Below are 17349 nucleotides of genomic sequence, written 5' to 3' on the forward strand. Positions count from 1 at the left end.
TCTCCAGCATCCCCAAATGACAGTTTGGTAAATGTACAACACTGTATTCCCCACACTCACAAACAACATTTACTCACACTGCAATCAATACACAAGGGTGAATAGCCAACCCTACTGCTTCTGTTTCAGCCCACCTTGAGCACACCCAGCTCATGTTCAGTAGGCACGAAACAGGACAAATATACCTAGTAAAAATGTTACATATTATTATTATGATTTGCTTTGTGACACTGCCAAGGTCAGAATTGGTGCTGTAGTCCTGCCAAAATATATGTGCTAATGCTTCCCATACATTTATATTCTCCTCCTACTATAGATGGGCTTACTAGAGGCTAGTACAAATGACATCAGTCCCTGAGAGTGATGACACAACAGTCTAGATGACACTGTAGCTAAGTACATGTTGACATGTCATGGTACCTGTTAATATCAAATTTCAAGACATTCTAAAATGAAATTGCAACACTGTGACCCAATAACGCATTGTATAACTTGCAATAGGACAACCGTCAAAATACATAAAGGGTATAAAAGCTATCCTTCAATATTTATTTATGTTATACCTACAGTTATGGAAGCAGATTCATGCCAAAACAAATACAAATTTAAATCAAAATATTTGTTTTGGTATTAATCTGCTTTCATACAACTTAGTCTTGAACTCTCAGAAAAACAAACAGAACCGCAATCTCAGTGGAATACTTTAAAATAATTTATTAGGAATTGTAAAATTGAAATTTCCAGAGTAGAACAAAATAAGAAATACATATGACAAAGCGGGCGGGGAACAGTCCAAATAAAAGTTTAGTTACAGTGTTGATCAAGACCTTGGAGCTTTAACAACCAAGGCCTTGCCCCTTTCCCGACCCTGAAGAAAGCATCAACACAAACAAAACAAAAAAACACCAGCGTCTTAAAAATCACTGAATCATTATTGTACATGGGGAACGAAATCGTACAAAAGAAAAATATAGTTTTTTGTTTGTTCTGAAAATAAGTCTTAATGCCATGGAATTATCAATACTCATATTGCTATTAATATCATTATTATTTCTAAGGTAAAAAATAACTTATTGCTTTTTGTAAGTTAAAAAGTTACAGTGTTCGTGTCCAGCAGTAGTTTTGTGTAGTGACCCAGCCAGTCGGAAAAGGGCAGTACTAGCCAGTTCAAAATGGGAGATTCTTTTTCATGTTTATTGGAAGACTTTGAGGAAAATATACAAAATTCATGTGATTTTCTTTGAAATAGCGTTGTGACACTCTGTCTCCTCCTCCCTTCCAGCTACTGGTCTGTGTATACCTATTTTCTGTACTGACTGGGACAGAGGCCCTATTCTATTTTGATTTATCTAGCCCTAGTCCCTATGTGCAGGGTGTTAGACTAAATGGAACCAGGCAAACATATCAGTACCAAAATGGCTGTACCAAAATCAAACAAATGCATCTCAACTGTCGAATGTAGCTAGTTCCATACTTCACCTCACTATTGTGCGTGTACACAAACACTCACACACACAAACACACGTTCACACATAATGACACACGCACTTTCAGAAGTCATCAGAGGACAAATACAACCATGATGTAATAGTATTTTAAGAGTCAATTGCTTTGTTAAGTATGTCGTTCATTTGTTTCTATGGTCCATATGACCCGTACACTGAACACCAAGAAAGAAAGAAAAAACATAATGAAAGAAAATAGCGCAAAATATACCTAAAATAGCACAAAATATACCTAAAATAGCACAAAATATACCTAAAATAGCACAAAATATATCCCACCAAAAAGCTATATTAAAGCCCACCCAATCCCCCTTAACCCCACCCATGCCCCCTCACCATAGCCAATATATTAAAAAACAGGGCATCATTTAAGTTTTTCCTTATCCAATCATCTGTTCCAATTCAAGCTCTTCTGAGGGATACGTGGATGTCATGTCCATATAACTAGAATGGGAATCCCCATTCAAGTAATTCTATTTTTATGTTCATGTGACGTGATAAGACTGTGCCTTTAAGGGGCCTGATTCAATAGAAACCGGTTACTGGCACAAATCAAAAATAACTCTGTAGCGCTGTATGACAAAATGCAGATTTGGAATTCACACACTACAGTTAATACATGTTTACAGTAAGACACGGAATGAAACTCAACTGCATGTAAATTCAAGCGTGTTCTCTTGTTGTTACTTTTGGATAATCTCTGAAACCAATTTCTAATGAATAGGATCTTATCATTCCGACTTATTTACAAATATCATCTAGTCTTCAACCCTGCTCATGCATGTTGTTGGCCTAAACACTAAACAAATGCTTAGGGGATAGCCACGTTCAAGTAGAAGTTAAAAAGACTTCCAGTTTAAATGGCGCCCGACCGATTAATAGTAACCTTACCTGCCAATCAAAGTACAACCCCCCCCACCCCCCCCAAACTCTATATACAATATTTTACAGGAAGGAAATCAAATATTCCTTTCAAAACCAATTACGGAATAAAATACCTTACCGATTATCATCATTACGTTCAATATTAATAACAATATTACAAATGTTTTGTTTTAAAAACTATCAAAATATACATTTTAGTTTTCTTTTCATGTTTCCTGGGACATCATTTCTTTGTTCTTCCACTGTTTAAAATGGGTTAGGTACTCGTTTTGACAAGGAGACCCAATCCCACACACCATTTCAGTTCTCTCTACCCCTCTATTCTCCTCGTTCTCTCCATCTCACCTCAGTAACACATTAAAGGGAGGTCAAAGGAGCAGACAATAAATCAAAACATTGTGATTAAATAGAAATTCCTCAGATATAAAGTAAAAATACATCTGACAGAATCTGTGTTTGCCATGAGCGCAACCCACAGTCGTTCTTTTCACATGTATTTTTCTGTCAGAACAATATTTTTTTTAAAGAAACAGCATTGGAATCTAATGAAATAAACCTACGTGAAGGTAAAGAATAGAAGAAACAAGGGACTGAGAAGAGGAAGTGATATTAGTACAGTAATACAAGATACAGGAGTCTAAAAGATCAAATATCTTCTTCAGTCGGTGGGTGGATTCAGAGGGAGCCAGGGGTGGGGTTTGACCTGTGGCTGCCAATTGGATTGTGCCATGGGTAGGCACACAGCAGTTTGATTGGCTCGTCAGCAGAAGAAACCTCCTTCCGTGTCCGGTGATTGGGTGAATCTACTTAGTGGTACCCGTTGGTAAAGGCTGCGATCAGAGGACCCTGAGAAAGAAGAGAGACACACGGACTATTAGAGAGTGCAGCTGGTAGATATTTTGAAATTCAGAAAGGGGATGATTAAACAAAATTGCAAATAGTGCAGTGATTTGTCATTATCGAATAAATCAATTTTTGGCAGCTTTACACTTCCATATTAAACTGGTAAGCAAACCCCTGGTTTCCCCTAGCATCAGATACATGCCATATGCCACCTAGCGGGCTCCTTTAGCTGATTCTTATAGATCCCTCTTTGCGATATTCCAACCCTAGGTTGTATTCATTAGGAACCAAAAGGAACAAAACCTGGACTTGTCAAATAAGAAATGCTCATTTTCCATTGCAAATAATTGTGCTATGGTTTGCCCTAATGAACACAACGACCTTGTTCTGTCTCAGTGATAGTGACGTACCCCGAGACCGTGGCCAAATCCTGAGTTGGGGCCAGGACTGGCTGTGCTGAGATAGCTGCTGACTGCTGAGTCTTGACTTGCTGCTGCATACAGGTCAGCCATTGGCCCAGGGCTGCTGGTGCCCAGGTAGCCTGAGTTACGTGACTGGGTGGAACCTAAGAGTGTGAGAGTGTGAGAGAGAGTGTGAGAGTGTGAGAGAGAGAGAGAGAGAGAGAGAGAGAGAGAGAGAGAGAGAGACAGGGAGAGGGGAGAGAGAGACAGTCAGTCAGTCACATACACATGGACGACAGACAGACACAAGCAGAATGATGAAGGAGAATTATCTTTACCTCTCATAGCAGCTGCTGCTGCCGCTGCCATTGGTCCGTAGGCTGACAGTGGAATGGCTGAGGGACAGAGGAGAGAGGGACAATTTCACAGTGTTTGGCAGTGTGTGAATTTAGTTTTACATTTACATTTAAGTCATTTAGCAGACGCTCTTATCCAGAGCGACTTAGTTCACCAAACCATTCATCGTCAGGTAGTTGACAGTTTTAAAGATGGTGAAACCATGCAAAAAATATCCAAGCATTACATTGCTGCGGTCAATTCCATGATCATCAATATTTTTTGTTGTTGCAAAAGTTGTGCTTATATCAAAGTTATTAGGCTTGAACTCTTCCCGATTGGAAAAGGAGGGCCATTACAACATTCCGCAACAGGCTAGCGCTGTTGCCTTGCAAATAAAGAGAAAGAGAGCTGCTTGTAGATCTTAGAGGAGTCACTGACCTGTGAGCTCAGAGGGGTGGGGTGATGTCAGAAGGGGGGTCCTCTCTAAATGGAATTCTAGAACAGAAATGTCAAAAGAGCGCTTTTTTAATACAAACACCATCCATGTGCCTACCGACACACACACACACACACACACACACACACACAAACAGGCACATAGGAGAACACACACAAGAAAGCAATTTACAGTGAAGAGACTACAGGGGAGAAGGGTGGTAGGGAAAAAGGAGAGGAAGGAAGAGCCGTGAGGGGAGAGTGGACATGAAAGAAGGAGAAAATTAGGCGATGGGGAGAGAGATAGAAGTACAGCACATTTTAACAGATTGCAAGATTACTTTTACCAAGAGAGGGGAGGGGAAATGGAGAAGAGGACCGGGAAGAGGAGGATGAGAAATCCTAAATACAACTCTCTGAAATCTACAAGCAGCCAGATATTCTGCTATATGTGCTTATATATGGAGTATAAAGTGTAGATGTGTGTGTATATGTTTATCAACTAACATAAAAATAACATCAATATGTATCTGTTTGGATCACTAGGCCAATGCATTGTTTCCTAGGCAGATCTTTGGATGAATAACAGACTCAAGTCGTCTGTACCTCTATAACTCAACCTCTCCATGAATCAATGTGACAGAGAGTGATGTTCATACCAGGGAACTGGTAGGTGTATCCAGGAGCGATGCCAGGGTAGCTGCGGCTAGCGTACGTAGCTGCTTGGAAGCCTGGGTAGCCTGCGAAGAGAGAGACAAATAAATACCCATCAGGATATGGCTGAACACCGCTGAAGGAGATGAAATTGCATTCATATTAGACCTCATGTAGCACGTAGCAACTAGCACTACAACTCTGTACCAATGCTGTTGCCATAACTGTAGGTGGAGCAAGAGACAATGATTTCACTGTGGGCCATGGCTTACTTGAGTTCCACTGAAACACCTTCTCCCTCTACCTCTCCTCCCATCTCTTTAGCCCTGCTCTCCGGTACTGGTCCTGAACTCGTAAAGCTTCTTTAAGTAGGAGTGTTGATCTAGGATCAGGTCTCCCCGGTTATATCATGTAAATCGTATTCATTGTGAATTCAAAACACAAAACTAGATCAGCACCCCTACTCACAGACGCTTTGTGAATATGGTTCCAGTGTTTAGTGGTGGCAACATGACCGTGTTATTGATGTCCTGTTCTTACTCAGCATGCCGATCCCCAGCATGAAAGCGTCCACGCCGTAGGGCATAATCCTGGCACGACCTCGAGCCGTACCCGTCGGTGACATCACTTCCTTGGGCTGGGCTTTCTTGCACTCCACCTGGAGAGGAAAGCTAATACTTTTAGATATTCTGCACAAAGACACACACTCCTCGCCATCAACACTGGCACACACACACTCGCACATATACATACTGTACTTGTTGTCCACATACATACTGTACATGTTGTCCACATACATACTGTACTTGTTGTCCACATACACACTGTACATGTTGTCCACATACATACTGTACTTGTTGTCCACATACACACTGTACATGTTGTCCACATACATACTGTACATGTTGTCCACATACATACTGTACATGTTGTCCACATACATACTGTACATGTTGTCCACATACATACTGTACATGTTGTCCACATACACACTGTACATGTTGTCCACATACATACTGTACATGTTGTCCACATACATACTGTACATGTTGTCCACATACATACTGTACATGTTGTTCACATACACACTGTACATGTTGTCCACATACATACCATTTTGTTGTTGATTTCGTGGAAGTGGATCTCACACACTTTTTCCACCATGTCTTCATTCTCAAAGGTCACAAAGCCGAAACCTGGGGGACACAGGAACACAGACAGACTGCTTTAGCTTTCCACTATGGCCATTTGTTTTACATTTCTATCAGACTGACTGCAATCATGACTTCACATGTCCAGTTCTTTCAGGTTAGGGATCACCAATGAAGACAAGGAGATGAGGGGAAGAGGTGAGGAAAGAAAGTTAATGATTGGGACACAGCCCCTTTAATGCTCACTTTTCCCTCACTTTTCGGGCTAGTAAACGAAAGGTTGTTAGATCGAATCCCTGAGCTGACAAGGTAAAAATCTGTCGTTCTGCCCCCTGAAAATGTCAGTTAACCCACTGTTCGTAAGCCATCATTGTAAATAATAATTTGTTCTTAACTTACTTGCCTTGGTAAATAAAGGTAAAAAAATCTATATATACCCTTCCTTTCTCCCTCAAAGCATGTTTAATTTGCTTTCAACTATTCAATCCCTTTCAGATGAAAGAACAAATAGGTAGCGGAGACTACATCAAAGTATTGAGACCCACCTGGTCTCTACCCCTTTTCCCTCTCTCTCCCTACCCCATTACGGACAGATCGGAATTAAGGGGGGGGGGGCTGGTCCAACTCAAAGTGGCATTAAAGAAAAAATGCGCCTCCCTCCCCAAAGTTCCAACATTTTTCACATGACCCTACCTTTGTACTGGGGATTTTCCACCAACAGGTTTCTGTGCCAATGCACCACACAACCAAAAAACAAAGCATACCGACTTTGAGCTATTCAATATCATGGTTTGCGTTTTCAGCAATAAATAGATTATGTCAATCTCAACAAACAGAAAATACACATCCCTCCCTACCGTGTAGGCTTACTCAGTATCGAAGGCTTGACAATCTCCGAATGTCAGAAGTCTCTTTCCATTTATCAATTATGCACAGTTTGGCTTGATTGATTTTATTTGTCAGTTTAAAAAAAAGTTTTTTACACAAAGTGACCAGGATTGCACAATAAAGTTGGGGACTTTACTTCCATTGTGGTCCCTATTTTTTGACATAAATACATATACAATTACAGAGATACAGACACATTACAGAGATACAGACACAGTACAGAGGTACATACACATTACAGAGAAACAGACAAATTACAGACACAGAGACGAAAAAATGAGGGAGGAGTTTAAGTACAGTTCTTACAAGCTTGTTTGGCTGGTAGCTTATTCTTTAGATGTTTGGGGCTGCAGGTGAACCATGTGCAGGCATAATCAAAGTGACACTGGACTAGCACCCTTGCCAGAGTCTTTAGGAAAATTTGGCTGGTTCAGCTATCAGCTGTCAGAGATTTGAGCACTAAATGTATCAGGGCATTGCATGCAAAGGCCTATAGGCTTAGGTGTCCACTGTATGATATTAATATTTTTATAAATATATATTACACTGCTATAGTGTAAAGGGAACACTTAAACAACACAATGCAACTCCAAGTCAATCACACTTCTGTGAAATCAAACTGTCCACTTAGGAAGCAACACTGATTGACAATACATTTCACATGCTGTTGTGCAAATGGAATAGACAACAGGTGGAAATCATAGGCAATTAGCAAGATCCCTCCAATAAAGGAGTGGTTCTGCAGGTGATAACCACAGACCACTTCTCAGTTCCTATGCTTCCTGGCTGATGTTTTGGTCACTTTTGAATGCTGGCGGTGCTTTCACTCTAGTGGTAGCATGAGACGGAGTCTACAACCCATACACGTGGCTCAGGTAGTGCAGCTCATCCAGGATGGAACATCAATGCGAGCTGTGGCAAGAAGGTTTGCTGTGTCTGTCAGCGTAGTGTCCAGAGCATGGAGGCGCTACCAGGAGACAGGCCAGTACATCAGGAGACATGGAGGAGGCCCTAGGAGGGCAACAACCCAGCAGCAGGACCGCTACCTCCGCCTTTGTGCAAGGAGGAGCAGGAGGAGCACTGCCAGAGCCCTGCAAAATGACCTCCAGCAGGCCACAAATGTGCATGTGTCTGCTCAAACAGTCAGAAACAGACTCCATGAGGGTGGTATGAGGGCCCGACGTCCACAGGTGGGGGTTGTGCTTACAGCCCAACACCGTGCAGGACGTTTGGTATTTGCCAGAGAACACCAAGATTGGCAAATTCGCCACTGGCGCCCTGAGCTCTTCACAGATGAAAGCAGGTTCACACTGAGCACATGTGACAGCGTGACAGTCTGGAGACGCCATGGAGAACGTTCTGCTGCCTGCAACATCCTCCAGCATGACCGGTTTGGCGATGGGTCAGTCATGGTGTGGGGTGGCATTTCTTTGGGGGGCCGCACAACCCTCCATGTGCTCGCCAGAGGTAGACTGACTGCCATTAGGTACCTAAATGAGATCCTCAGACCCCTTGTGAGACCATATGCTGGTGCGGTTGGCCCTGGGTTCCTCCTAATGCAAGACAATGCTAGACCTCATGTGGCTGGAGTGTGTCAGCAGTTCCTGCAAGAGGAAGGCATTGATGCTATGGACTGGCCCGCCCGTTCCCCAGACCTGAATCCAATTGAGCACATCTGGGACATCATGTCTCGCTCCATCCACCAACGCCACGTTGCATCACAAACTGTCCAGAAGTTGGCGGATGCTTTAGTCCAGGTCTGGGAGGAGATCCCTCAGGAGACCATCCTCCACCTCATCAGGAGCATGCCCAGGAGTTGTAGGGAGGTCATACAGTCACGTGGAGGCCACACACACTACTGAGCCTCATTTTGACTTGTTTTAAGGACATTACATCAAAGTTGGATCAGCCTGTAGTGTGGTTTTCCACTTTAATTTTGAGTGTGACTCCAAATCCAGGGTTGATAAATTTGATTTCCATTGATAATTTTTGCGTGTTTTTTTTGTCAGCGCATTCAACTATGTAAAGAAAAAAATATTTAATAAGAATATTTCATTCATTCAGATCTAGGATGTGTTATTTTTGTGTTCCCTTTATTTTTTTGAGCAGTGTATATACTATATACATACATACATATATATATATATATACATATATATTAAATATATACATACGTATGTATATACTGTATATACGTTTATATATACATATGTATGTGTATGTACGGTGGGGCAAAAAAGTATGTACAGCCCCCAATTGTGCAAGTTCTCCCACTTAAAAAGATGAGAGAGGCCTGTAATTTTCATCATAGGTACACTTCAACTTCGATCATGTGGACTGGGATATGTTCCGCATAGCGTCGAACAACAACATTGATGAATACGCTGATTCGGTGAGCGAGTTTATTTGCAAGTGCATCGGTGATGTTGTACCCACAGCGTCTATTAAAACATTCCCCAACCAGAAACCGTGGATTGATGGCAGCATTTGCACAAAACTGAAAGCGCGAACCACTGCTTTTAATCAGGGAAAAGTGACCGGAAACATGACCGAATACAAACAGTGTAGCTATTCCCTCCGCAAGGCAATCAAACAAGCTAAGAGTCAGTATAGAGACAAAGCAGAGTCGCAATTCAACGGCTCAGACACGAGAGGCATGTGGCAGGGTCTACAGTCAATCACGGACTACAAAAGAAAAAACAGCCCCATCGCGGACCACAATGTCTTGCTCCCAGACAGACTAAACAACTTCTTTGCTCGCTTTGAGGAAAATACAGTGACACTGATATGGCCCGCTACCAAAACCTGCAGGCTCTCCTTCACTGCAGCCAACGTGAATAAAACATTTAAACGTGTTGACCCTCGCAGGGCTGCAGGCCCAGACGGCATCCCCGGCCGCGTCCTCAGAGCATGCGCAGAACAGCTGGCTGGTGTGTTTAAGGACATATTCAATCAATCCTTATCCCAGTCTGCTGTTCCCACATGCTTCAAGAGGGCCACCATTGTTCCTGATCCCAAGAAAGCTAAGGTAACTGAGCTAAATGACTACCGCACGTAGCACTCACTTCCTTCATCATGAAGTGCTTTGAGAGACTAGTCAAGGGCCATATCACCTCCACCCAACCTGACACCCTAGACTCACTCCAATTTGCTTATTGCCCCAATAGGTCCACAGGCGACACAATCGCAATCACACTGCCCTAACCCAACTGGACAAGAGGAATACCTATGTAAGAATGCTGTTCATCGACTACAGCTCAGCATTTAACACGTTAGTACCCTCCAAACTCGTCATTAAGTTTGAGACCCTGGGTCTCGACCCCGCCCTGTGCAACTGGGTCCTGGACTTCCTGACGGGCCGCCCCCAGGTGGTGAGGGTAGGTAACATCTCCACCCCGCTGATCCTCAACACTGGGGCCCCACAAGGGTGCATTCTCAGCCCTCTCCTGTACTTCCTGTTCACCCACGACTGCATGGCCATGCACGCCTCCAACTCAATCATCAAGTTTGCAGATAACACTACAGTGGTAGGCTTGATTACCAACAATGACGAGACGGCCTACAGGGAGGAGGTGAGGGCCCTCGGAGTGTGGTGTCAGGAAAATAACCTCACACTCAATATCAACAAAACAAAGGAGATGATCGTGGACTTCAGGAAACAGCAGAGGGAGCAGCCCCCTATCCACATCGATGGGACAGTAGTGGAGAGGGTGGAAAGCTTTAAGTTCCTCGGCGTACACATCACGGACAAACTGAAATGGTCCACCCACACAGACAGCGTGGTGAGGAAGGCGCAGCAGCGCCTCTTCAACCTCAGGAGGCTGAAGAAATTTGGCTTGTCACCAAAAACACTCACAAACTTTTACAGATGCACAATCGAGAGCATCCTGTCGGGCTGTATCATCGCCTGGTACGGCAACTGCTCCGCCCATAACCGTAAGGCTCTCCAGAGGGTAGTGAGGTCTGCACAATGCATCACCGGGGCCCTCCAGGACACCTACACCACCCGATGTCACAGGAAGGCCAAAAAGATCATCAAGGACAACAACCACCCGAGCCACTGCCTGTTCACCCCGCTATCATCCAGAAGGTGAGGTCAGTACAGGTGCATCAAAGTGGGGACCGAGAGACTGAAAAACAGCTTCTACCTCAAGGCCATCAGACTGTTAAACAGCCATCACTAACATTGAGTGGCTGCTGCCAACATACTGACTCAGCTCTAGCTACTTTAATAATGGAAAAATTGATGGAATAAATGTATCACTAGCCACTTTATATGTTTACATACCCTACATTACTCATCTCATATGTACATACTGTACTCTATACCATCTACTGCATCTTGCCTATATATATATATATGTATATATATATATATATATATATATATATATATATATACACACACACACAATTGAAGTCAGAAGTTTACATACACCGTAGCCAAATACACCTTAGCCAAATACAAATACATTTAATCCTAGTAAAAATTTCGTCTTAAGTCAGTTAGGATCACCACATTATTTTAAGAATGTGAAATGTCAGAATAATAGTTTTATTTCAAAAGATTTATTTCAGCTTTTATTTCTTTCACCACATTCCTAGTGGGTCAGAAGTTTACATACACTCCATTAGTATTTGGTAGCATTGCCTTTAAATTGTTTAACTTGGATCAAACGTTTCGGGTAGCCCTCTACAAACTTCCCATAATAAGTTGGTTGAATTTAGGCCATTCCTCCTGACAGAGCTGGTGTAACTGAGTCAGGCTTGTAGGGCTCTTTGCTCACACACACCTTTTCAGTTCTGCCCACACATTTTCTATAGAGTTGGGGTCAGGGCTTTGTGATGGCCACTCCAATACCTTGACTTTATTGTACTTACGACATTTTTGTCACAACTTTGGAAGTATGCTTGGGGTCATTGTCCATTTGGAAGAACCATTTGCGACGAAACTTTAACTTCCTGGCTGATGTTGCTTCAATAAATTCACATAATTTTCCTACCTCATGATGCCATCTATTTTGTGAAGTGCACCAGACACTCCTAAAGCAAAACACCCCCACAACATGATCCTGCCACCCTCGTGCTTCACGGTTGGGATGGTGTTCATCAGACCAGAGGACATTTCTCCAAAAAGTACGATCTTTGTCCCATGTGCAGTTGCAAACCGTTGTCTTGCTTTTTTTATGACGGTTTTGGAGCAGTGGCTTCTTCCTTGCTGAGTGGCCATTCAAGTTATGTCGATATAGGACTCGTTTTACTGTGGATATAGATCATTTTGAACCTGTTTCCTCCAGCATCTTCACAGGGTCCTTTGCTGTTGTTCTGGGATTGATTTGCACTTTTCGCACCAAAGTACGTTCATTTTTTATTTCATTATTTCACCTTTATTGAACCAGGTAAGCTAGTTGAGAACAAGTTCTCATTTGCAACTGTGACCTGGCCAAGATAAAGCATAGCAGTTCGACACATACAACAACACAGAGTTACACATGGAATGAAGAAAACATACAGTCTATAATACAGTAGAAAAAAAGAAAACAAAATCTATATACAGTTAGTGCAAATGAGGTCAAATAAGGGAGTTAAGGCAATAAATAGGCCATGGTGGCGAAGTAATTACAATATGGCAATTAAACACTGGAATGGTAGATGTGCAAAAGATGGATGTGCAAGTAGAGATACTGTGGTGCAAAAGGAGCAAAATAAATAAATACAGTATGGGGATGAGGAAGATAGATGGGCTGTATACAGGGCTATGAACAGGTGCAGTGATCTGTGAGCTGCTCTGACAGCTGGTTCTTAAAGCTAGTGAGGGGGTGATGGGAATCTCCCGCTTCAGTGATTTTTGCAGTTCGTTCCAGTCAGTGGCAGCAGAGAACTGGAAGGAAAGGCGACCAAAGGAGGAATTGGCTTTGGGGGTGACCGGTGAGATATACCTGCTGGAGCGTGTGCTACGAGTGGGTGCTGCTATGGTGACCAGCGAGCTGAGAGAGGGCGGGGCTTTACCTAGCAGAGACTTGTAGATAACCTGTAGCCAGTGGGTTTGGCGACGAGTATGAAGCGAGGGCCAGCCAACGAGAGCGTACAGGTCGCAGTGGTGAGTAGTGTATGGGGCTTTGGTGGCAAAACGGATGGCACTGTGATAGACTAGATCCAGTTTGCTGAGTAGAGTGTTGGGGGCTATTTTATAGATGACATCGCCGAAGTCAAGGATCGGTAGGATGGTCAGTTTTACGAGGGTATGTTTGGCAGCATGAGTGAAGGATGCTTTGTTGCGATATAGGAAGCCGATTCTAGATTTAATTTTGAATTGGAGATGCTTAATGTGAGTCTGGAAGGAGTTTACAGTCTAGCCAGACACCTAGGTATTTGTAGTTGTCCACGTATTCTAAGTCAGAGCCGTCCAGAGTAGTGATACTGGATGGGCGGGCAGGTGCGGGCATTGATCGGTTGAATAGCATGCATTTAGTTTTATTTGCGTTTAAGAGCAGTTGGAGGCCACGGAAGGAGAGTTGTATTAGTTAGTTAACACAGTGTCCAAAGAAGGGCCAGAAGTATACAGAATGGTGCCGTCTGCGTAGAGGTGGATCAGAGAATCACCAGCAGCAAGAGCAACATCATTTATGTATACAGAGAAGAGAGTCGGCCCGAGATTTGAACCCTGTGGCACCCCATAGAGACTGCCAGAGGTCCGGACAACAAGCCCTCCGATTTGACACACTGATCTCTATTAGAGAAGTAGTTTGTGAACCAGTCGAGGCAATCATTTGAGAAACCAAGGCTGTTGAGTCTGCCAATAAGAATGTGGTGATTGACAGAGTCGAAAGCCTTGGCCAGGTCGATGAATACAGCTGCACAGTAATGTCTCTTTTCGATGGCGGTTATGATATCGTTAAGGACCTTGAGCGTGGCTGAGGTGCACCCATGACCAGCTCGGAAACCAGATTGCATAGCGGAGAAGGTACGATGTGATTCAAAATGGTCAGTAATCTGTTTGTTAACTTGGCTTTCGAAGACCATAGAGATGCAGGGTAGGATAGATATAGGTCTGTAGCAGTTTGGGTCTGGAGTGTCTCCCCCTTTGAAGAGGGGGATGACCGCGGCAGCTTTTCAATCTTTGGGAATCTCAGACTATATGAAAGAGAGGTTGAACAGGCTAGTAATAGGGGTTGCAACAATTTCTAGAAAGAGAGGGTCCAGATTGTCTAGCCCAGCTGATTTGTAGGGGTCCAGATTTTGCAGCTCTTTCAGAACATCAGCTATCTGGATATGGGTGAAGGAGAAATGGTGGGGGCTTGGGCGGGTTGCTGTGGAGGGTGCCGGGCAGTTGACCGGGGTAGGGGGAGCTAGGTGGAAAGCATGGGCAGCCGTAGAAAAATGCTTGAAATTCTCAATTATAGTGGATTTGTCGGTTGTAACAGTGTTTCCTAGCCTCAGAGCAGTGGGTAGCTGGGAAGAGGTGCTATTATTCTCCATGGATTTTACAGTGTCCCAGAACTTTTTTGAGTTTGTAATGCAGGATGCACATTTCTGTTTAAAAAAGCTAGCCTTAGCTTTCCTAACTGCCTGTGTATATTGGTTCCTAACTTCTCTGAAAAGTTGCATATCACGGGGGCTATTCGATGCTAATGCAGAACGCCACAGGATGTTTTTGTGCTGGTCAAGGGCAGACAGGTCTGGAGTGAACCAAGGGCTTATCTATTCCTGGTTCTACATCATTTGAATGGGGCATGTGTCACGAATACCACCGAAGGTGGCTCCCCTTCCTGCTCGGCGGTCGTCGTCGCCGGTCTATTAGCTGCCACCGATCCCTTTTTCCTTTTCGTTTGTTTTTGTCTAATTGTTTTCACTTGTTCCTTGTTGGGGTTTTGGGATGGGTGTGATTTAAGTTCGTTTTGCCTGCTGGTGTTTGTGCGGGCTTGTTGGTTGTTACGTTTGGTGATGTATCGTGTTTTGGTTTTGGGGTTTTCCGTTGTCCAGGGTGCGTCTAGGTTTTGGGTTGGTTTAGCGCCAGTGTTTTGGGCATTCACCCATGTTTTGGACCTGTTACGATTTGAAGGACATTAAAGCGTTTTCCCGTTCATTTCGCTCTCTGCATCTGACTCCTCACTCATTTCACTCACCCGTCGTTACAGCATGCCTATTTAAGATGGTGAGGAAGACACTTTTAAAGAATAACCAGGCATCCTCTACTGTCGGGATGAGGTCAATGTCATTCCAGGATATCCCGGCCAGGTCGATTAGAAAGGCCTGCTCGCAAAAGTGTTTTAGGGAACATTTGACAGTGATGAGGGTGGTCGTTTGCTCGCAGACTCATGACGGATGCAGGCAATGAGGCAGTGATCTCTGAGATCTTGGTTGAAAACAGCAGAGGTGTATTTGGAGGGTGAGTTAGATGATATCTATGAGGGTGCCCGTGGTTTTGGGGTTATATCTGGTAGGTTCATTGATAAATTGTGTGAGTTTGAGGGCATCAAGCTTAGATTGTAGGATGGCCGGGGTGTTAAGCATGTCCCAGTTTAGGTCACCTAGCAGCACAGGCTCAGAAGATAGATGGGGACAATCAAATCACATATGGTGTTGAGGGCACAGCTGGGGGCAGAGGGTGGTCTATAGCAAGCGGAAACGGTGAGAGACTTGTTTCTGGAAAGGTTCATTTTTAGAAGTAGAAGCTCAAATTGTTTGGGTACAGATCTGGATAGTAAGACAGAACTCTGCAGGTTATCTCTGCAGTAAATTGCAACACCGCCCCTATTGGCAGTTCTATCTTGTCTGAAAATTTTATAGTTAGGAATGGAAATTTCAAGGTTTTTGGTGGTCTTCCTAAGCCAGGATTCAGACAAGGCTAGGACATCCGGATTGGTGGAGTGTGCTAGGGCAGTGAATAAAACAAACTTAGGGAGGAGGCTTCTAATGTTAACATGCATGAAACCAAGGCTTTTACGGTTGCAGAAGTCAACAAATGAGAGAGCCTGGGGGATGGGAGTGGAGGTTGACACTGCAGGGCCTGGATTACCCTCTACATCACCAGAGGAACAGAGGAGGAGTAGGATAAGGGTACGGCTAAAGGCTAACAGAACTGGACGCCTAGTATGTTCAGAACAGAGAGTAAAAGGAGCAGAATTCTGGGCACGGTAGAATATATTCAAGGCATAATGTACAGACAAAGGTATAGTAGGATGTGAATACAGTGGGGGTAAACCTGTGCATATAGTGATAATGAAAGAGATATTATCTCTAGAAATAGCATTTAAACCTGGTGATATCACTGCGTGTGTGGGAGGTGGAACTAAATTGTTAGCCGAGGTGTGTAGAGCAGTGCTAGAGGCTCTAAAGTGAAATAAAACAATAGTTACAAACCAGAACAGCAATCGACACGACATGGTGGCGTTAGGGAAAGGCATGCGTAGCCGGGTGATCATACAAGTCCAGTGCGTGGCTTCAAGCAGCTAGCGGCACGGGGCTAGCAGGCTAACAGAAAGGCCTTAGAGGGATGACGCGACGGAGGACAGTCTGTTGTGGCCCCCTCGTGCAGTTACATCAGCGGACGGATCAGCAGGGCTCCGTTTGGTAAACCAGGCCAATTGGCAAAATATGTACTGTGGCCGAAGAAATATGCCCGAAGGGCCTCTTAAAGCCAATGTGCTTCAGATAGCTAGCAGGCCGCAGATTAGTCGCTGTGCGTTCAGGGGTCGTTAGCTGCTATAATTCCAGGTGGGGATTTTTTTTATCATAATGAAAATTATTATTTTTTTTTAAATAGGTTCAGAGCTTGCGGTAGGAATCCGGAGATATGGAGAAGAATAAGTCCGACTAGCTCTGGTTTGAGTCGCGCTGTACAGACTGGCGAGAGTTAGCTGATGACCGCTAGCAAAGGATAGCTGACTGCTAGCTAGTGGCTTCGGAATGGATTCGATGGGCCTCGTAAGCCAACAGTCCGTTGTGCTCTAGACAGTTAGCATTCAGGGGACGTTAGCTGCGAAGGTCAGAAGGTGAGAAGGTTCAGAGCTTGCGATAGGAATCCGGGGATATGGAGAGAAAAATAGGTCCGGTATGCTCTGGTTGAATCGCGGTGTACAAACTGGCGAGAGCTTTCCGAGCTAGGGGTTAGCTGATGACCGTTAGCTGGCTAGTTAATGTTGGAGAGATTCCAGTAATAGAGGCAGAGAAAAATACTTTAGAGAAAAAGCAGACCACATTGGGTGAGGCGGGATGCAGGAGAGTATTTTGAAGTAAGGGTTTAGG

At 43.8% G+C, this 17349-nt stretch overlaps 1 protein-coding gene across 2 annotated transcripts in view; it reads right to left on the reverse strand.

Moving 5' to 3' along the window:
• Nucleotides 1–690: 690 nt before the first annotated feature.
• Nucleotides 691–17349, reverse strand: part of LOC115141629 (RNA-binding protein Musashi homolog 1-like) — a 46144-nt gene continuing 29485 nt past the window's right edge. The window contains exons 8-14 of one of the 2 annotated variants that reach the window (XM_029680682.2): nucleotides 6176–6258; nucleotides 5603–5720; nucleotides 5068–5148; nucleotides 4412–4468; nucleotides 3973–4029; nucleotides 3644–3798; nucleotides 691–3236 (exon numbers count right to left, since the gene is read on the reverse strand). In XM_029680682.2, coding sequence (XP_029536542.1) covers nucleotides 3198–3236; nucleotides 3644–3798; nucleotides 3973–4029; nucleotides 4412–4468; nucleotides 5068–5148; nucleotides 5603–5720; nucleotides 6176–6258 — 590 coding nt within the window. In that variant the 3' untranslated portion in view covers nucleotides 691–3197. The remainder of the gene's footprint in view (nucleotides 3237–3643; nucleotides 3799–3972; nucleotides 4030–4411; nucleotides 4469–5067; nucleotides 5149–5602; nucleotides 5721–6175; nucleotides 6259–17349) is intronic. The other variant, XM_029680689.2, reaches the window with a different exon arrangement.

The sequence above is a fragment of the Oncorhynchus nerka genome, linkage group LG2 (assembly GCF_034236695.1).
Source record: "Oncorhynchus nerka isolate Pitt River linkage group LG2, Oner_Uvic_2.0, whole genome shotgun sequence".
In the NCBI taxonomy this organism is placed as follows: Eukaryota; Metazoa; Chordata; class Actinopteri; order Salmoniformes; family Salmonidae; genus Oncorhynchus; species Oncorhynchus nerka.